The 21,747-nt window shown below is 39.6% G+C and overlaps 1 protein-coding gene across 1 annotated transcript in view; it reads left to right on the top strand.

The window, feature by feature from the left end:
* Positions 1-21,747, top strand: part of DST (dystonin) — a 473,375-nt gene that overhangs the window by 394,686 nt on the left and 56,942 nt on the right. Inside the window, exons 64-71 of the mRNA XM_084622757.1 lie at positions 2,040-2,199; positions 2,437-2,763; positions 2,941-3,025; positions 4,311-4,552; positions 5,608-5,814; positions 11,430-11,549; positions 11,719-11,826; positions 15,700-15,918. Coding sequence (XP_084478883.1) covers positions 2,040-2,199; positions 2,437-2,763; positions 2,941-3,025; positions 4,311-4,552; positions 5,608-5,814; positions 11,430-11,549; positions 11,719-11,826; positions 15,700-15,918 — 1,468 coding nt within the window. The remainder of the gene's footprint in view (positions 1-2,039; positions 2,200-2,436; positions 2,764-2,940; positions 3,026-4,310; positions 4,553-5,607; positions 5,815-11,429; positions 11,550-11,718; positions 11,827-15,699; positions 15,919-21,747) is intronic.

Genomic DNA, 21,747 nt, shown 5'->3' with positions numbered 1-21,747 from the left:
AAAAAAAGTTTTACTATCCTGAAAAGCTAAAATGAGATACTTTAGTGAGATCAACTGCACATGCATCTTCTGATTATCTGGAACACCACATCTGCATTAGTATAGGCAGAATGTAAATTCCTTGGTGGAGAAACCAGATTCTTGCTGTTCTGTATGGCACAAAGCACACAATCAACTCTCAATAAATAATGGTTCCTTAGAACTCTTTAAATCCTGAATTGTGGCTACAAAGGGAGAATATTGCACTTCTCATTTTCAAATCAGGGTTATCTGAAGAATTGGATCATTGGTCCTGATCCTGTGAGTTGCTGAGATCCTTATGTAAGGTGCTGGGCTCCCTCAACTCCCAATAAAGTTAAAAAAAAAATAGTCCCACCATCATGCTCAGAGCTGTGCAGACAAAATAAGATAACACAGTTCCTTCCCCGAACAACTTCCTAATTCTAATATCACTACAAAATTCAGATACACATAACACAGGGGAAGACAAGTTAACATGAATAGTGCAAGTGTCTTTGGAGGGCACAGTGTTTGAAGGGTTTTGCTGAAGAAGTGTGCTTTCAGAGGGAAGATTTGAAAAGAGGTCACTTAGTGCTTGAGAGGAGGAAGAGAGGGTGCTGTAAGCATGGGAGATGGCATGGATGAAGGCACAAAACTAAGTGGGGAGACAGAGGCAAGGAGGGTGGTTAGGGAAGACTGAAAAGAGTTTAAATCTATAATGTTATGCATTGCAATGCTAAACAATGAAATGCTTTTATCTGTATACTGTATTATTGGGATTGAGATTCTGGCATTAAGTTTGTTTGGACTCTTCTGACACTTCCTAATCTTTTTGGCTGCCCCCATCTATGCCTATTGTTATTTAAGCCCTCAGTTGTACACCCATAATAATAATAATAAATAATTAATAACCTGATTACTTAAAGAAATTAGTAGATTCAGTTATTAGGCTATTATACCATTCTGTGTTTAAAAAAATACAAGGATCCATGACTCATTAATTGAAGTAAATGTTAATCTCATTTAATTTAATATTATCATACGAGTCTGGTGAAATTTATTTTCAAATCAAATTACAAGTCTGTTCAGTCCATCTGTTTAGATACAGGTTTGTCTCCATAATTCTTTGATTGCACTTCTGAAAACTAAAATGACAAAAGACATATTTCTTTTTCTTGGGCGGGAATTACCATTATTCATAACTGGCCCTTAATGTTTAACGCAGGATGAATTTTTCTAAAGTCTTAAAAATAGAAAGCACTAAAATAGTCTGCCTTGGGTGAAATGTATAGGCGAGTAGGACTGAGAAAAATATTTTTGTAAGGGTGGAATAAAGAACAGAACAGAACCCCATCAAAAACGTTGGACATCTCAGAGATGTTGTAGAGATTGCCACCTTGCATTCGGGAGCAAATCTTACCTTATAAGGTAAAACTGGCACTGACAAAAATGAGAGTTTTTAACTTGAACAAGGAGTGCAGGATTGGGGCTGTACAGTTCATACAACGTCACTGAAAAGATATTTAAAGAATTTATTTTACAGGTTGGAGTGAGCATGATTACATGCCCTGATTCAGCAGAGTACTTCAGTATGTGCCTAACTTTAAGTATATGTATAAGTCCCATTGAAGACAATAGGACTTAAGCATATGCTTAAAGTTAAGCAGAAGTTGAAGTACTTTCCTGAATAAAAATGAGCCCATGTATTTAAGTGCATTACTTAATGGAGCCTTAGGTTATTTTTAACCAAGTGCATATGAATGCAGTAAAATTTATTTTATTAACAAAGGATATCAAGTATTGGACTCTCTTGTTCAGCCAATATGATTTTTGGAGTCTTTCTTATTAACTGTACTTTTATATGGTTGTTGGTTTACATTGTTTTTCTTCCTGTACTGTGGAAGTATATCTGTTTCAGCTTGTGGCTGGCTTCTACAATAATGTGTAGAATATTTTTTAGCTGAGAGGATGAAGGGTTTTATTGAATCTCTCACACGCACTTCATCGCAAAAATGACCTTTATCTTGGCATGTTTACAGGAATCGTCAGTTGGAAGGTATCTTAGTGGTAGCACAGCAATTCCATGAAACTTTAGAACCCCTGGTTGAGTGGCTGACCACCACTGAAAAAAGGCTTGCAAATTCTGAACCTATTGGAACACAAACTTCTAAACTACAGCAGCAGATTTCTCAGCATAAAGTAAGATATAAACCAGACATTTGTGTCATTCATATGGGGATTTTTTATATGTGAGATTGTGAAATACAGTAGAACTGAGATCTCTGTTTTTTCCCCATTAGTCCAAATTTGATACTTTTTTATTTATAATAGACAATAAAACCATTATATTTCTGTTGTTCTATAGTTCCATTTGTATTTGCTTTTGGTTTGTCCATTTTTCTTTTCTTTCTTCATTATTTTAAAAACTTCATTTAGGTGTTAGAAGATGACATCCTTACTCGCAATAAAAGTTTACATATGGCCATTAGCATTGGTCAGTCTCTTAAGACTATGAGCTCCAGAGAGGATAAAGATATGGTGCAGGAAAAGCTAGATTCTTCCCAAGCCCGATATATTGAGATTCAAGAGAAGAGTAACAGCTGGTCTGAGCTGCTCCAGCAAGCCTATTGCAATGCTCAGATTTTCGGGGAAGATGAAGTTGAATTGATGAACTGGCTGAATGAAGTACATGACAAACTGAGCAAACTGTCAGTCCAAGATTACAGCACAAACTCACTCATGAAACAACATGCTGACCTACTGGTATTTTTATTTCTTTTCCTTTAAATTTATTTATTTATTTATTTCTACTTCATTTTTATGTCCACCGTTTATTTATTTCTCATTAATATATTTGATTTGAAAGGTGATACAACTATTTAAACTAAAAATAACTTGATGTGTAACCTCAATGCTTACACAAATGGCATCTTCTCGTAGGTGCTTCAGGAAGAGATTCTGCTCAGAAAACAAAATGTTGATCAGGCTATACAAAATGGCTTAGAGCTTCTCAAGCAAACAACAGGTGAGAGCTTTTAGGAAATTAATGATTCAGCAGCCTTTTCCTCATACTTGTAAGTGATTATGGGAAAAATAAGCTGAAGCTTGTAAATATTAGCCTTTAGTCACTGGCTAGATTTATTCACTTGATTTAATTGTTTATTCTAATAACTATTGAAGTCACGGTACATTACGTCTTTGGGCCAAATTCTCTGCTGGTGTAAGTGAGCATTGAAGTCAATGGAGATGCACCCATTTAGCCACACAGAGAATTTGGCCCTTGATTTTTTTTTTTGGTTGATGGAAAATTATTTTTGTGAACCTCCATTTTGTTCCTACTCGCAAGTTATGAACATTACTCATGATGTAGGACTATTTGGCATAGGACACAGCCTTTTCTCTATAGAAGCCCAGAAATAAAGATATTAGGCTACCTTTTGCTGTTAGAGAGCAGATCAGATCAGATCCAGATCAGAGCTAGTATTGCGGGAAAAGCTGTGTTCCAATTGCACACAACATGTCTGGTCTGCAGAGGAACATCTATCTAAATGTTCCAGTGCTCCGAGTATTTCAACTCTCAAAGACAGAAGGGAAAACCCTCCTCTGTTACCCAGTTAGAAGTTATGTTACGGGATTAAATCTAAATATATTGCAATAGGTCTATTACAGGAGTCTCTCTGTGCATTTTGACTCTTGGGCTGTGTGTGTGTGTGTCTAATGATTGATAATTAGACTGTATGGTTCAAAGAATAATTCAAATTATTCTTTGAACCATACAGTCTAGTTATCAGTTAATGATAATAAATAAATTGTAAATTAATAATGTAAATACCATTTGGTATTTTGCAGCTCCATTCTTGCACTTTTATTGATACATTTCATAACCTGTGTCAACCTATATAAAAATGAATGTAAATTTAAGGTTTTTATATAGTCTGTGTTTGGGTAAAAAGTATGTAAATTTTAATGTTTGCCTTTTAAAGAAAAAGAGAACAAGAACGAATTTTTATATCTTCAAGGAATAACACTAGAGATGGGCCCAATCCTCAAAGCTTGGGTCCAGATCTCCACTTGTCCAGAGTTTGGAGTGGTAAGAGAAAAAGGGACAGATCCAGAGTTGGTGTAAAGTGTCATAGCTCCACGGCTTCACTGGACAATTTTCACCAGTCTATGATCTGTCCCTGAGTCTTGTTTGGGTCATTCTGCACATAAGAAACTAAAAATATATTAATTATTATTGAGGTTTTTTGTTTTGTTTAGTTTTTGGTTTTTTTGCATTCATGTGAAATAACATCCCTTTGAAATTTTAGGTGATGAAGTTGTAATAATTCAAGATAAATTGGAAGGCATTAAAGCAAGGTACAAAGATATTACTAAATTGAGTTCTGATGTATCCAAGACTTTAGAGCAAGCTCTGCAGCTTGCAAGTCAACTGCAGTCCACTCATGAGGAACTCTGCATATGGCTTGACAAAGTGGAGGTGGAATTGCTTTCATATGATGCTCAGATCCCCAAGGGAGAAGAATTAAGTGAAGTACAAGAAAGACAAAAAGTATGTTCTAAAAGCTGTAAACTGTATATATTGCTTTGTTATTTTTCATGTAAAGATTTGAACTAGTTAAGTGGGTTAGCTTCTCTTTGGCTGGAGGATGCCTTGCAAACAATCATAATTTGGCACCAGATCAGCTCTCTGACTAGGAATAAAACAGTAAAGAATCACAATCTCTTTCTAGCAGTCACTGATGAGATTTGGCTGAGGTTTATTATTAGGTCAACAGGAGAAGAGCTACATTTTGTTCTAGTTCAGTAAGCTACCGATCACTGGGAAAACTCTTAAATCGTCAAACAAAGTTATTTTTGTTCTTTAGTTGTGTCACAGACAAATACAAAACCTTAAAGTAGGAAAAGAGCCTGTATTTAAGAGACAGTATTAATTTCAGGCTAGTAACAACTATTTGGAAAGAAACTGTAGAGTGTTAGTAGAACACTAATAACACCATTACATGAAATAGGTTACTAAATTGCTAAATAAATACACTTATTTTGGAAACCAGATTAAAAAATAACAGAAAATCAAAATATGGTTGCATGTGGGAATAAAAAGGTCATTTTTCACTGCACTTGTAATGATTTTGATTGAATGGATTGAATTCAAATGTTCATTTAAAAATTCACTTGAATTTAGACAATATTTTGCGTTATTTCACATTTGATTTTACTTGCTGGTGAATTTGTTCCATAGAAAGATGGTTGCAGAGTGCAAAGAATATGTGTTTGCTTTCTTCTCTTTATTTGCTTGATTAAAGACTGACAACTGTATTGAATTCCAGAGAATGACAGTCTACCATGCTGATTGGAGGAATATATTTCAGTTCTGTTCTGTAGAAACTTCCCTTCAGGAATCACCTGCTTTTCTGTCAAACAACTTAACAATAACAAAGGCTAATGTAACTGAGCTGAAAATAAGTGTGCCAATTTATCCCTTTTGTTCGCCTGGAAAATGTTCCAGTTCTTGCTTCTTAGAGTAGACAGAAGAATAAAAATATGTGCAAGCTGTGTGTGTTTGGCTCTCATGCTGGCATGTTTACTTTAAATGGCCTTTTTCAGGAGTTGAAAAAAGAAGCAAAGAACAACAAAGGCTTATTGGACACTCTCAATGAAGTCAGCAGTGCCTTGCTGGAATTGGTGCCATGGAGGGCAAGAGAGGGGTTAGACAAAATGGTGACTGACGACAATGAGCGGTACAGATTAGTGAGTGACACTCTAACTCAGAAGGTGGAGGAGATTGATGCTGCCATTCTAAGATCACAGCAGGTACTAAACAGCGTTTTTTGTTCTTTGGGCAATAAAAAGTTTGCCTCCAGGAATCTCTACCTGAACAAAGGTTGTTCGTTAACAACGTTGCCGTATATTTGCTGTGCTTGAGCAACTAAAGGTCTGTTTGAATAGAATGTGACTGCACTGTTCAGACACAAGTGCCAGAGCAAAACTAATCTGTACATTGTTGTAGCCATCTGCCTCATTGTTGATACAAACCTTAGAGATCAGTCTTGTAGCCAAAATCATTGGGAGTATGCACTTGTGGGGATTTCAGTGAAAGTTTTGTCTGAGTGAGAACTACAAGCTCAGTCAGGTCCTGTATCATTTACATTTTATGCTGTAATATATACAATATGGCCCAGATCCTCAGCTTGTTTAAATAGGTGCAGCTCCTCTGAAGTCCATTTATACCAGCTAAGGATCTGGCCTTGTGCTTTTGTATTTTCTGCAGCTAACATGTTGGACCAACTTACCTTAAATTGCACTGAAGGACTGAGTTAATGGTGTAATTTGCATGCAGCTGCAAGAAATAAGTTGTTGAATATATGTGTGTGTTTCTAAAGTTTGATTAGAAAATAATTGGGTGATCTTTTAGAATTGGCACTTACATTTCATAGATGTAAATCTGTGTGGTCTCACATCTAGCTACCTGATGATGAGAGAAAAGCAGAGCTGCAAATTCTCCAATTTCTGCCTGAAGTTAATTTTACAAACACAAAAATATGAATGGAATTTTTTTCCAGTGCCCATAGCACCAACAAACAGAATTGGCTTCAGCGAAGCTGAAAGTATATAGGGCATAGTTTCAAAACATTGTGGAAACTGACTGTAAGAGGGTTGGTGATAATGGAGGGCCCTAAGGTTATAAGTAATTTATAAATATTCTGACTGTCTTTTATGGCATTCACTCTGAATATGTATGTTATCTCAGCAGACACCTTTATAAAATTGAGGGCTGGATCCCCAGGGGCATGTGACCCATGTGTATATGTGGGTTTCTACCAACTTTCTCCCCCACATTTATCGTAGGGAGTAGTCAGGAACCAAACCAGCCCATAGTGCAATTTAGACGGCTTCAGGGCTGCTCTAATTTGCACTAGTGAATAATAGTTCCAAAGGGCTGCTCCACCAGACAGCATCATGAGGACACATTGCACTCCAATCGTGATCCCTCCTCTCCTGCCACACCCAGACCACCTCAGACTTTCTTATGTTGGGGAAGCCAGAATGGGCTGATGTTAGGTATGGTAACTCCAGGAGCTACATATGAGGAAGGATCCAACCTCCTGCTCAGGGGAGTAGCCACAGGCAACCACCTGAAGTGTTATTTGGGCAGAGATGTTGGGGAGGGATGATTGTAGTCGTAACTTAACAGTGCTGCAAATACTTAGAGGTTTTGCAGAGAGTCAAAGGCACCGAGAACATGTGGGCTAGAGCATAGGTGCTGACTCCCTGGGTGCTCTGGGGCTCAAGCACCCACAGGAAAAAAAATAGGGGGTGCTCAGTACCCACCAGTCACAGCTGTTCAGCGGGGTTGTCGATCATCTGTTTGGCGGCAGGAGACACTTGTGGGAGGGCAGAGAGCAGCGAGTGGCAGGCAATCAGGGGGTCTCGGGGGAGGGTGCAGAGCAGGGGTTGGAAGAGGCGGGGCGAGAGCAGGGCCTCGGGAGAAGGTGCGGAGTGGGGGCAGTGCCTTGGATAAGAGTGGGGATGGAGCTCCCACCGGAAAAAATAAAAATCAGCGCCTGTGGGCTAGCGGGTAAGGAGGCACTGGTGTGGGGTTGGGGGGACATTTTTGGTCAGTGACAAAAGAGCAAGGCATGAGAAGAGGGCACCTCAAAGATGTGAAAGAAGAGTCCTGACATGAATGTCAGATTGGAAATTAATCCTAACTGGTCCAAAATGATCCCAGGTGTAATGCAACAGAAGTCTATGGAAGTACCCCAGATATCACTTCAACTCCCAATATTGAAACTGAGTCAAGTTCTACCCTTGTTCCCTGGGAGTTCTGTGTAGAAATAGAATATGAAATTGCCCATTATGTTTGCACTCTATGGGTTCAAAAGGAAGGAAAGATTTATTCTACACTCTCCTACTCTAGTTCTGCCAAAGAGGATGCTTTTCAGAGTGTTAACAAAGGAATTCTTAATTATTCATCACATTAACAAGTTCTCCTTTTCTGATCAAACAAAATAGCAAATAATGTGCATCAGGGGTATTAATTTGATGGTATCAAACTGATGAATTCTGACTTGCCCAAGGGTAATTCAAAGCTCAGAATTTACTCTGTCGTCCATAATGGAAATAAAATGCCATCATGAAATCCTGATACAAGCACTACCATTTTTTTTAGTGTTCATTCTTTAACATACTGTACATACAAATCTCACCTAGAAACTCAACCTGAAAGAACCATTTAATCAGCAAATGGAGCTGAAAAATTATACCAGATACAGGAGAAAGTCAGAGTTACGAACACCTTTGGAATGGAGGCTGTTCGTAACTCTGAAATGTTCATAGCTGACCAAAACGTTATGTTTCCAAGTAGCAGCCGTAAAAAGAAAAGGAGTACTTGTAGCACCTTGGAGACTAACAAATCTATTCGAGCATAAGCTTTCATGAGCTACAGCTCACTTCATTGGATGCATACAGTGGAAAATGTAGTGGGGAGATTTTATATACACAGAAAACATAAAATAATGGGTGTTACCATACAGACTGTAACAAGAGTAACTTAGGCTTGAATAAAGACTGGGAGTGGATGTGTCATTACACAAAGTAAAACTATTTCCCCTTGTTTATTTCTCCTCCTACTGTTCTTGTAAAGTGCTGGAAATGGCCCACCTTGATTATCACTCCAAAGGTCCGCCACTCCCCTCCCCCCCCCGCTCTCCTGCTGGTAATAGCTCACCTTTCCTGATCACTCTTGTTACAATCTGTATGGTAACACCCATTGTTTGCATCTGATGAAGTGAGCTGTAGCTCATGAAAGCTTATGCTCTAATAAATTTGTTAGTCACTAAGGTGCCACAAGTACTCCTTTTCTTAAAACGTTATCGTTGTTCGTTCAAAAGTTTACAGTTGAACACTGACTTAGTACAGCTTTGAAACTTTGCTATGCAGAAGAAAAATGCTGCTTTTAACTATCTGAATTTAAACAAGAACAGAGTTTCCTTACTTTCTCAAATCTTTTCTTTAACTTTCCCTTTATTTTTTTAGTAGTTAGCGTTTAACACAGTACTGTACTGTATTTGCTGCTGCTTCTTCTTCTTTTTTTTTTTTGGGTCTCTGCTGCTGCCTGATTGCGTACTTCCGGTTCCAAATGAGACAAGTGGTTGACCAGTCAGTTTGTAACTCTGGTGTGCGTAACTCTGAGGTTCTTCTATAGTTGTGTCACAGCATTCAGACACTCCATTGCCATGTTTGCATCATAACCTTCTTCAATTGGGTATTTATTCAATATTATGACATACCCATGGCAATGGTACATTTCGAGTAATTTGTAGTTCTCTATAAGTCCATTCACTGTCATCTGCCCTTCTTCTGACCCCCTACTACCATTGCACACTTTTAGAGGAAACAAAGCAGCCTCATTATGTTTGCTTAGCATATCCTGAGATGCCTTGCAAAGCATGTCAGACAGTGTGAGACACACACCTGTGATAACATTGAGACCCCTGCGGAGTAAGATGAGCTTTAATCAAGTGGGTGGACTTCAGAAGAACGGGGCCCAAAGAGCCACATGCAGCTCTAGAACAATGACTTGAATACCACTGGTGCAGTACACTAGTTTAGCAGTAATATCATAATGCAGACTGAGTGAGAGTATACTTTTTTATAAAGTAGTTGCAAAATTTAGGACAAATTTACCTTCTATCGCTATAAATGAGAGATTACATCTTGTGGAAAAATGTTTGTGCTCTCTTTCATATAACAAATGGATTAAAATAAGGATGAGAAAGACTGACTCATAAGGGAAAAATAAATCTCAGGCCTATGCATGACTCATAATTAAGCATTAAGACACAACAGACTTAGTGGTTAAAGTACACCTGAGGTACGTTGGAGGTGCAGTGCAATGGTGGGTCTGCAGCTACAGACTTGTAAACTGTCGGGTTTGTCAAACTAAGTTGGTGTGGTCAGTGCTGGAACAGGGAACCTACAAGGAAAGCTTACAATGCATGTGACAGATTATGACACGGTACCTTTTGATCGGTTTTCAAAAGAGCGCAGGGAAAGAATTTCAAATGCTCAACACCCACAACTGGAGCTGGATTTTCAGAAGAATTCAGCTGTCATTTAGGGTCTGGCTGTCCTGGAGTGCAAAGGTGTAAGTTCCAGCTCAAGGAGAGAGACCTCCACTAGCTCTGACTAAGCTAGCACCCTAAAAACAGAACGGTTGCAGCTGCAGTGTGAGTGAGGGGAGGGGCTAGCATGTACCTATGGTCTCAGACAGGATCATTCTCAGGGTGGCTAGCCCATCCTGCCCTTGCACCACTGCCACTACACTGCTGTTTTTCGCACACCAGTTCAATCAGCGCTAGCATGGGTAAGCCCCCTCAAGCTGGGATTTACACCTTCCAGCGCTAGTGTTGACATACCCAGCATCACCTAAATATAAGCCAGATTTTCAAAACTGCTCAGGACCCACCAGCTTCTACTGTGACACTTGTGGACAGATTTTCAAAACAATTCAGCATCCAGCATGTTGCTTCTCCTGGGCTTCACCTCAAAAATACCCTAAAACTGTAGTGTCCAAATGCATGTTTGCCCAGAGGGTCGTGTAGACATGGGTTGATTCTGGACTATACTGTGTTTGATCTACTGTCCCCTTTCTACAGGCTTTAGGGTCCCTTGTACCTCTTTTCCTGGTCCATTGCTCCTTTCTGCACAATGTAACAAAACATTGCCTCCTACTCAGAAATGCTCTGAGATATTTTTTTAAAACATCAAAGTATTAACTAATTCTAATGGAAAGCCAATTCTTCAGGAAAAGAACAGGCTGTGCCCAAATTCAAAAAGAATATTTTATCACTTAATCCACCAGCAAGTCTTCAGGTGAAATCCTGTTTCCACTGAAGTCAATGGGAGTTTTGCAGTGGGGCCAGGATTTCAACCTGGTCATCTAATATTGCATTAATTCTTCTTGGACTCATTAAACTTCTTAATGTCATAGGATTATATTGATTTTTCTTCAGATAATTGCAATAAAAACATTTTTAAACAGATGGAAAAGACAAGTGAAAGTTAGGGTCATCACTAGCAAGGACAAGTAATGTTCAATGAAAAATTCTAAATGTACTACATTCTCTTTGATCTTCCAATGTTGTCTAATAGAGGTTTGTACGTTTGAGGAAAGTATGTTATGCTTCTCTAATTTTGCTGCTGCTTTGTCATGCTTATGAATTAAGCTGATTTTATTAAAGCCCTCAGTACTATTTTGAGCTCTATAGTTCACATATAAGTGAAATTATATATAGGTATGGACTGTTATCTTTTTAACAATTCAGCATTTGCATTTTTTAAAAATGTGGCTTAACTACCTAAAACAGTCAATTCAAGCTTCATAATATAAAACTGCTGAACTAATTCTTGTCTCCTTTATTTAGTTTGATCAAGCAGCTGATGCAGAATTAGCCTGGATTGCAGAAACAGAAAAAAAATTGATGTCTCTGGGTGATATTAGACTTGAGCAAGAGCAGACTGCTGCTCAGCTACAAGTTCAAAAGGTAAAGAAATACATTTCCAACTGTCATGTTAATTATTGGCCAGTGCTTTCTTGGTCTAGAAAATGTACTAGCGTGATTTAATTTTCAGTCCATCATAATGCACTTCGAAAATAGTTTTCGCTTCATGTACTCAACCTTTATTGCTGACCAGTATTTATTGTGTCACAAGGCATTTACCATGGAGATTTTGAGGCACAAGGATGCTATAGATGAACTTGTTGAAACTGGGGATGCGATTATGAACACATGCGCTGAAGAGGAGAAACAGTCCATGAAGGTAAGGTACCATAACTTACAACTGGCATGATGGCTTTGAATCTCTGCATTTACAGAGCCACTCCCACAGGATCACCTTTCTTTTTCCACTATTATTGATCGGGCAAGTTAATCAGTTGTGAATAGGAAATCATTTGATCTGAGCAAACAATGATACATGAAGGGATACTCTTGAGACACAAATTCCCTTGAGACTTCTTTCCTTCGAAACGTTCGGCAAGTAAGCGCTGAGTATTTACTTCATTGTCTTCCATTGATTTTTAGGCCTGATTTTGCCACCTTTACCCACCTTTGAGTATTATGTAAGACAATGTGACTATCTGCGTGACTAAGTAGCGGTCAACATGAGTAAGTGCGGCAGAATTGGGCCCTTTATAATCCACAGCAATGTGGTAAAAGCCTGTTAGGAATCCTTTAACGGTGTTACTATTTATTAACGGCAGTCTGCATTACAGCTAAAATCCAGATCCCAGGGTTTGGCTTGTGTTGCTGGATTAGATAATCAGGAGATGCGCCAAGGACAAGTAAAGAGGAATCTTCCCTCAAAGGCTGTGGAGCCCTTCAGCCCACTGATTCAAAGCCCACTGAATGAGAATCTTTCCATTGATTTAGTGGGCTTTGGGTCAGGCCTCAAACAAAGGGTAGGAATAAATGGTCAGTTTTCACAATGGAGAGAGGTGAACAGCAAGGTCCCCAAAAGATGTATGCTGGGACTCGTGCTTTTCAACATGTTCATTAATGATCTGGAAAAGGGAGTGGACAGTGAAGTAGTGAAGTTTGCAGAGGAAATAAAAGTATTCACAATAGTTAAGACCAAAGCTAACTGCAAAGTGTTGCAAAGTGTCACAAAACTGTGTGACTGAGTGACAAAATGGCAGGTAAAATTCAACATTGATAAGTGCAAACTAATGCACATTGCAAAGAATAATTCCAACTATACATATATATGTGTAAGCTGTTATCACTCAATAAAGAGATCTTGGAGTCACCATGGATAATTATCTGAAAATTTCAACTCATTATGCAGCTGCAGTCAAAAGCCTAACAGAATGGTAGGAACTATTAGGAAAGTGACAGAAAATATAATGCCACTGTACACATCCATGGTGTGCCAACATCTTGAATTCTGTGTCCAGTTCTGTTCACCCCATCTCAAAAAGTATATAATAGAACTGGAAAAGGTTCAGAGAAGGGCAACAAAGATGATCAAAGGTATAGAGCAGCAGAGAGACTAAAAAGATTAGGGTTGTTCAGTTTAGAAAAGAGATGAATAAGAAAGGTATATGGTACAGATATATAAAATCATAAAAAGTGAACAGAGAAGTGTTACTTATCCTTTCCTACAATATAAAAACCAGGGGTCACCTGATGAAATTAATAGGCAGCAGATTTAATACCAGTAAGAGGAAGTACTTTTTCAAACAACACACAACCAGTGGAACTCATTGCCATGGGAAGTTGTGATAGCCAAAAGTATAACTGGGTTCAGAAAAAGAACTAGATAAGTTCATGGAGGATAGGTCCATCAATGGCCATTAGTCAAGATGGTCAAGAATGCAACCACATGTTCTGGGCAACCCTAAACCTCTGATTACCAGAAGCTGTGAGGGGAATACATGAGTGGATCACTCCAACTGCCCTGTTCTGTACACTCCCCTGAAGCTCTGGTACTGGCCACTGTTGGAGACAGGATACTGGCCTAGATGAACCATTGAACCTAGTACGTAAGTTCTTATGTTCTTATCTGTGGGGGCTACTTCAGCCAAGTGGCTAAAAGAGCCTGATAGGGATTTTTCCGCCTTCTCTTCTACAGTTCTGGGGATGGGAGGATCTGCATAAGGTAGATTCTCCAAGCCTAAAGATACTCAGCTCCTTTTTTGCTGGACAGTGGTGAGCAAGGGGGAGCATGAGTGCTCACACCTTGCATGGTCCCCCCCACTTCCAATGTGTCTCATCCTTCTGCAGCAGAAAACCACCAGTTCAGTTGCACGGGGGATCTCTGCAGCTGGGAAAAAGAAGGCTGATTTGCCCCTAAAATAAATAAGGAATTCAGTTTGCTTAAGTAAATGGCTGTAGAAGTAAAAGAAGATGATTTCATAAGAGCTTTTGTTAAATATTTGTAATATACTTAGTGAAAATTACCATTTATCTGTGCATTAGACTGTGCATTGTCCTCTGGATAGCCTCTTTGTAACTTAATTTACACGCATGACATAATAAACTTAGGATAGCTTGTTTGTCCAAAAAAAGACACACTATTTCACAATCAACAGTTTATTTATATATTTATTTATTTTCCGGGCTAGCTCTTGTGTTCACTGTCTCCTATAATCTTTCACAAGAATGATAACGTGGACAGGTTTCCATAGGAGAAATGTATAGCTATTTGGTATCTTAATTTTTTTATTACCACTTTCTTAAATGTGAGAGATTTATAATTTAAACTGTATATGTTTAACTGTCACATTATGAATGTGATAACATCACCACTAGTTAATATAAGCTAAAATATAAAAGAAGAATGTCGCACGTTCTGCTGACTGTGTATAAGACCAGCCGTGCCAGCTGAGCCTGTTGCCTCATCAAGTCTTGTAAACAAAGGAGTTTTGTGCCTAATCAGTAACACTTTGATTTGAGAGGTCCAAGGAAAACTCAGGCTCTGCCAAGAGTCTTGGTGTTGATTCTGTAGATGACAATCTTCTCCCAGACTGAGCTGTACTTGTGCCGCAGTACTGTACTAGTAGCCAGTGTGCTGCTATATCTTTCAGATAAAACTTAAAACCAAGAACCTGACTACCTACAGTCACTTAAAGGTCATATGGCACTCTTCACCAGAGCAGGGGTTTAACCCAGGTTTTCTAGCCAAATTTAAACTTCAAATTACAATCCACATATCTAAAATTCCACTTGTAGTTTCACAAAAAGAAAAGGAGGACTTGTGGCACCTTAGAGACTAACCAATTTATTAGAGCATAAGCTTTCGTGAGCTACAGCTCACTTCCTCAGATGCATATCGTGGAAACGATATGCATCTGAGGAAGTGAGCTGTAGCTCACGAAAGCTTATGCTCTAATAAATTGGTTAGTCTCTAAGGTGCCACAAGTCCTCCTTTTCTTTTTGCGAATACAGACTAACACGGCTGCTACTCTGAAACTTGTAGTTTCAGTTGCACAAGCTATACTTCATATTGCCTTCTAAAGCTGCTGTGCAGTGTTGCTGGTTCAGAACAACTGCCATGTTTTATGCTAGAGGTGGCTGAATTTCAATGGAGAGTGAAAGATAGCTATTTATTCAGGGCCTTTAGGAGCCTATGTAGAGGGAGGGAATAAGGAACCTCCTTCCTCTTTGCATTGCCTGCATAAGGGCTGGCTAGAATAACAGTCACAGCTATGACTCTAACCCCGTTCCTCCCACGTGCCAGCCAGTGGGCTGGGTGGACATTCAAAGGAGAGTATGCTACACTCCTGACAGGATAACATGGATTGCTTACCCCAATGCTCCCCAGTGTTCACTTCCCCTCGGGGTGGTTTGGTGCCAATGCAGGGCTGTGCCTAAGAGTCACGATCAAGCCCACAGTTTGTAAGTTGTTCTGGAGCCATCCGAATGAAGCCTAGAAAAATACAAGACATCACTAAAAATGTGTTTGTCTTGAAAACAGTGTTGTCAAAATCTGTGTAAATTGGATTAACTCTATTAACTTCAAGTACCATTGATTTACATTAGCATTACTAAGAGCAGAATTTGGGCTAGCTTTACTTAATGGTGGTATAATAAATATAATAAGATGCTTAGATACCTGGGTAACAGACATTCTGTAAATACCTAAGATTGAAAGAGAGATAAGTGCTGCTATTTCTTGCTAATGTTGTTTTAGAGAAAACTGGAAAGCCTCTTACAGAAATATGATATGGTCTGTCAAATGAACGCTGAGAGGAACCTCCAACTGGAACGTGCTCAATCCCTGGTTAACCAGTTCTGGGAGACTTATGAAGAGCTTTGGCCGTGGTTAACCGAAATAGAAATGGTCATTTCGCAGCTTCCTGCTCCAGCTCTTGAATATGAAACTTTAAAGCAACAGCAAGAAGAGCATCGGGTAAGCACACTGCTATTTTATAAAACAAAGCTTACACAAAGATCCAATACATTGCAGCCTGCCTCCTTAGTACTGTTGGATTCTCAGATTCAAATGCATTTGATGCAGTTGTACACTATTAAAAAAAAGTTATGTAAAATGATAATCCAAAATAAGTGCTCTTTATTTAAATCCTGTTACTGTTTGCCAAACTGCTTATATAAACAAGGTTTTCTAGTAGAGGAAGTGAACACTAGAAACACGAAAGAGACTTGTAATTATAGCAGCAGATTTGGAATGTACAAGAGTTAAAGAGCTAAGAAGTAAGTTTAAAAAGTTCACACAGATGTTGGTGTTAGAACAAAGTGAAAACATAAACAGATAAGAAACAGAATTGGGAAAGAATAGGCAAGAAACAAGAGAAGAGACGTCTTGACTATCATAAGAACTAGAGTACCTGCTCTGAACCAAACTACCAGACTGATCCAATACAAATAGAATCTCTCAGATGTTTTCTGAACTATGAGAATACTGTGGTCTAAAAAGGTTTAGTAAGCCTGTTCAGGGGGCTCACTTTGAAGATGTCTACTCAAAATGAGTAGATTTCTCATAAAATCGCAGGATACTAGGAAGTCATTTTTATTTCAGAGTAGCAGCCGTGTTAGTCTGTATCTGTAAAAAGAAAAGGAGTACTTGTGGCACCTTAGAGACTAACAAATTAATTAGAGCATAAGCTTTTGTGAGCTACAGCTCACTTCATCGGATGCATACAGTGGAAAATATAGTGGGGAGATTTTATATGCACAGAGAACATGAAACAATGGGTGTTACCATACACACTGTAACAAGAGTGACCAGGAAAGGTGAGCTTTTATCAGCAGGAGAGCACCCCGGGGCGGGGACCTTTGGAGTGATAATCAAGGTGGGCCATTTCCAGCACTTTACAAGAACAGTAGGAGGAGAAATAAACAAGGGGAAATAGTTTTACTTTGTATAATGACACATCCACTCCCAGTCTTTATTCAAGCCTAAGTTAATTGTATCTTAGGGGCTGTTAGGGGCTTATTCCTTCACCCGCTTACTTCCCTGGTCCTTCTCGCATGAACAGAGAGCAACAATACCCGAAGTCCAAAGGTGCAAACAATTTGATGTTTATTGGGGTGAACTTCCAGCAAGCATGATTCCACTTTCCTTCCTTAGTGTCCCCCTTTCCAACTCTGACACCACAGAGCCTTACCTGTGTCCCTGTTCCCATTCCTCCCTTAGCAAAGCATGATTCCAATTCCCTACCCCCATTCTCTGTTCCCATTTCCCCCACTTACTTCCTGATTGACTGCAGACTATACAGTAAAACTTGAGTTCTGTTTAGCTATACCTTAACTTTTAACTAACCAATCCTAACATATTGTAACATGATTATTTAACCAATTATATCCCACCACCTTAATTAGTTTACACCCAGCAAAATTAATTATGCAGCAGATCGAAACAATCACAGAACCAGACAGAGATTGTACATACAAACAATGGTGAAATGGGGACTACAATGATAGAACAACACAGAAATGAGGATTTCACAACTACGTCTATAAAGACATAAGGGTTTCCCAGCTGTGTCTATTGATAAGTGAGTTCTTGCCAGACAGGATGCTATCAAACTAAGTTTCCTTTTACATTTTCTAGGCACTTCCCTTTCTCTGGAGGTGATAGGCATGATCAGGACAGGAATGTATTCCTAACAGCCCACTAGCACCTTATTTCAATGAGACTGGTTTGGAATGTAAAGATGAGACCATTCGCTTCCCAGCTTATGGCTGCCTCTGCTGCTTAGCCAAAGGCCTTAGCCTAAGAACAGGGCCTCAGACTGTCACAGTAAGAGAAGGCCCTTACACCGGCAGACAGTGGTTTTGATTCTTTCTTTTATACATCTATAACTAGCTAAGTGATAAGAATTACACCTAAATTCTTAGAGTATAGGCCTTTACAGACAGGCCTCAATATCTATATCCGAACAGTATCCAGTTTGCAAATTAATTCCAATTCAGCAGTCTCTCGTTGGAGTCTGTTTTTGAAGTTTTTTTGTTGAAGGATTGCCACTTTTAGGTCTGTAATCAAGTGACCAAAGAGACTGAAGTGTTCTCCAACTGGTTTTTGAATGTTACAATTCTTGACATCTGATTTGTGTCCATTTATCCTTTTACGTAGAGACTGTCCAGTTTGGCCAATGTACATGGCAGAGGGGCATTGCTGGCACATGATGGCATATATCACATTGGTAGATGTGCAGGTGAACGAGCATCTGATAGTGTGGCTGATGTGATTAGGCCCTATGATGGTGTCCCCTGAATAGATATGTGGTCCATACTACTGTTCTTGTAAACTGTTCTTGTAAACTGCTGGAAATGGCCCACCTTGATTATCACTCCAAAGGTCCCCGCCCTGAGGTGCTCTCCTGCTGGTAATAGCTCACCTTTCCTGATCACTCTTGTTACAGTCTGTATGGTAACACCCATTGTTTCATGTTCTCTGTGTATATAAAATCTCCCCACTATATTTTCCACCGTATGCATCCGATGAAGTGAGCTGTAGCTCACGAAAGCTTATGCTCAAATAAATTTGTTAGTCTCTGAGGTGCCACAAGTACTCCTTTTCATTTTTATTTGTTCCTTAATTTCAGATTAATAATGCCTATCAGTAGTTTAGGTGCTATGTATATATAAAATATTATGTAGATATGCAACATTTCTCTCTTTTTTTTGTTAATTCCTTTGGAGAGCTAATCTTATTTTTTTAAGGAGCCAAGAAGATAATGAGACAACTAGATTTTCCAGTGTTACAGACAGAGAGGGCCAAGCATACAGCACTTTGGTTCTCGTGGATAATTTACGTGATTTCTAATACATAAAATATTTTTAGACATTTGCTATGACACTGAATGCAGGACTCAAGTGTGGATAATAAAGTCACAAAATAAATGCTACGTATTAGTTTAGTGAGCTGAATATGATCTTGCCTACAGACAAGATTGTTTGCATTTGGTATAGAATATATCATGTTTTGTACATTAACTATTCAATGTTCATATTATATTCCTCAGTGCACTGATTTTACAGTGGATAAATGTACTTAGTTCCATAGATTTACCATTTTAGCGACTCACTGTTTTGTTTTCTCTGAGACTTTAATGCAAATGCACAGCTCAAATATATTGGTTGATATACAGTGGCTTCACCTAATTGCCTTCAAACTATGTGTATTGTCCACCAGAGACAAACATTTTCCATTAAGAGATTAAGACTGGGTATATTACATCATCTTTGCAAAACATGTTCCTTCGTTACAAGCCTAATCTTGCTCACTTTTCTCTCGCAATTAGGCTCATTGACTTCAATCATTCTGCTTGCATGAGGCCCGTCATTTGTATTTTTACTAGATCATTTGAAGATTTGTTTGTTTAGCAGAAGACTAATGTTATACAAGTTTTTAATGAATAATGGATCTAAACTGAAATACTGATTTTCTGGAATTGTTTCCAAAATAGTTTGCCATGAGAAAGACCTCCTAAATCATATCTTGCCCTATTTTATTTTTATTTTAAAGTTTTAAATGTTACTACAGTGAACTGTGCTCCATTTTATTTTTTATGTTATAGTTAAATAGCATTTGTTTTATTACATCTAGAGTCATTTACTGCATTTAGTTAATCCTATTTTAATAACACAGTAAATCAATCTGGGTGAAATTTACTCCTGAACAAAGAGCTGCCTCAGCACCTGTGCACCATTTAAAGAGAACTTAAGTGGATGCATGGGTCTTGTGGTATTCTGATGCATAGGGGTAAACTTCCCCTATGAGTATGCAAAACCCAGATATCTGAAATTTTGTAAAACCCTTTTCTCATTACTATAGCATACCCACTTATTCACTGCTTTATATCTTTTCTCTACCACTGCAGCTTGTTGCAAAGGATAGGAGTGCAACATACAGTCACTACTGATCTGGAGAGACAAGGTGGGTGAGGTAATAAAGATTTGCCTCACCCACCTTGTCTCTTTAATATCTTGGGACCAACGCAGCTACAGTACTGATATGGAGTCAGTTTTATGGAACGATTAGGATTGAGACAATTGGTCTCTTTGCTGGTCAGTTACATAGAATCCAGTGATAGGCAAAACCAAAAGTGTTCCCTGTGGATAGTCATCCAGAAGTTCAGACTTTACTGAACTATCTGAACCTTTGAGGACCCCAATCATGCCGAGCAATCCTCCTTCCCCAGATCCCACATTACTTGCCTCTCCTACATAAGCTTTGGCTTTCATTGAGACATCATTATTTTGGGGAAGAGACCTGGTTGTCTCCTACCCCACCCTAGGTCTCATTCTTTTTCTAGGGAGAGCAGATGAGGTACAATTCAGGATTAAGATCTCCTCTGCTGAAAGGGAAGAGATTTATTTGCAGTCTGACCTAGCTACCCCTCTGTTGGGTCCTCACAATGCATTTTAAAATGTAAAAGAAAGCTGGGAATAGGAGCAGTGTTTGTGCTTGTTCCTGGCTTTCTGTCAGGGGACAGCCTGCAGCTGAGCCAGTCTCCTGGCAACCCAGTGAGTGAAGCTGGCCCTGATGGAAGCTGTCTGTTTGACCGCACTACCTGGTGGATGCAGGAATCTGCAGGCTGATACTTACGCTCAGGAGCAGTCTAGTGGCTGCTTGCATTCCTAGCCCGCAGCTGCACATGGTCCAGATCAGCTGGGTTCAGGAAGATCAGCTGGGTTCAGACTTGCCTATCTGATGCAGAGAAGGGCTGGTGGTGTGTTTCAGATCTACACCTGTATTGTGGAGAATTTGGACACTAAGCCATGGGATGCCCTGCTAAGAACTGAGCTGACCACAAGAATTTTGAATATCTTTAAACTGCTTGTAACCTTAACCAGCGACAAGTGGCAGATCACTTTTCTTTGCCAGATTTGATTTTGTCATCATGTACCTGCCTATACTGTCTCTAGTCTTGCTCCTGCCTCTGCCCCAGCCTGTACCTGCTCTGGCTCCAGCCACCAGCTCCTTCCTGATCTCTGACTGCTGGCTCAGACTGTCTGCTTCAGACTGTGACTCTGGCTAGCCATTCAGCTTAGGCTTTGGTTTCTGACTTCTGGTTCTGACCCTCTCCTCCACCTTCTGACGGTGACTCTGGTTAACCCTTCGGCTTGGCCTTTGGTCTCTGATGCCCAGCTATAACCCTGGACTTCAGTCCTGGACCTCCCCCATCTGGATTCAGCTCTGTCTGATAGGCCAGACCCTTGCTTCAACCACTTGGCTAGATCGCCCACGACTCAGTCGCTGACACTTTGAGTAGCCCAAAAGATTGAACAAGGGTGGATAAGCAGCAGTACTGCCTTCAGATGGATTCCACAGAGGCAACCATGCTCCTGCTGGACACGGTGGGATTCCTGCAGACCCTACAGGCCCAGGTTATGGTTTTGTAGGTACACACTTGAGACCTACAGGCTCAAATCGTCCCACCCATAGCTGTTGCCCCAGCTTCTAGAAACTGGAGATTCCAACGCTGGATAAAATTGATGGAGACTGTAACAAGTTCTGTAGTTTCATGAACCAGTGCCGGCTCCTGTTCATGCTATAGCCCCAGTCATTCTCCACTGACCAGACCTGAATAGGACTTATTATTAGTCTGCTAACTAGGGAGGTCCAGTGTCTTCCGTCCTGGAGACTTCTAGCCCCATGCTGGGGTAGTTTGGGGTAGTTTGTTCGAGCTGTGACATTTGTGGTTGATGATCTGGATTGCATGGAGTCCACCAAGAATGCACTTAGAGGGCTGCATCAGGGACACAGGTCAGT

Source organism: Lepidochelys olivacea (assembly GCF_965140295.1).
Source record: "Lepidochelys olivacea isolate rLepOli2 genome assembly, chromosome: 3".
Taxonomy (NCBI): Eukaryota; Metazoa; Chordata; order Testudines; family Cheloniidae; genus Lepidochelys; species Lepidochelys olivacea.
Note: the sequence above shows the minus strand (reverse complement) of the source record. Positions and strands in the feature narration are given on the sequence as shown.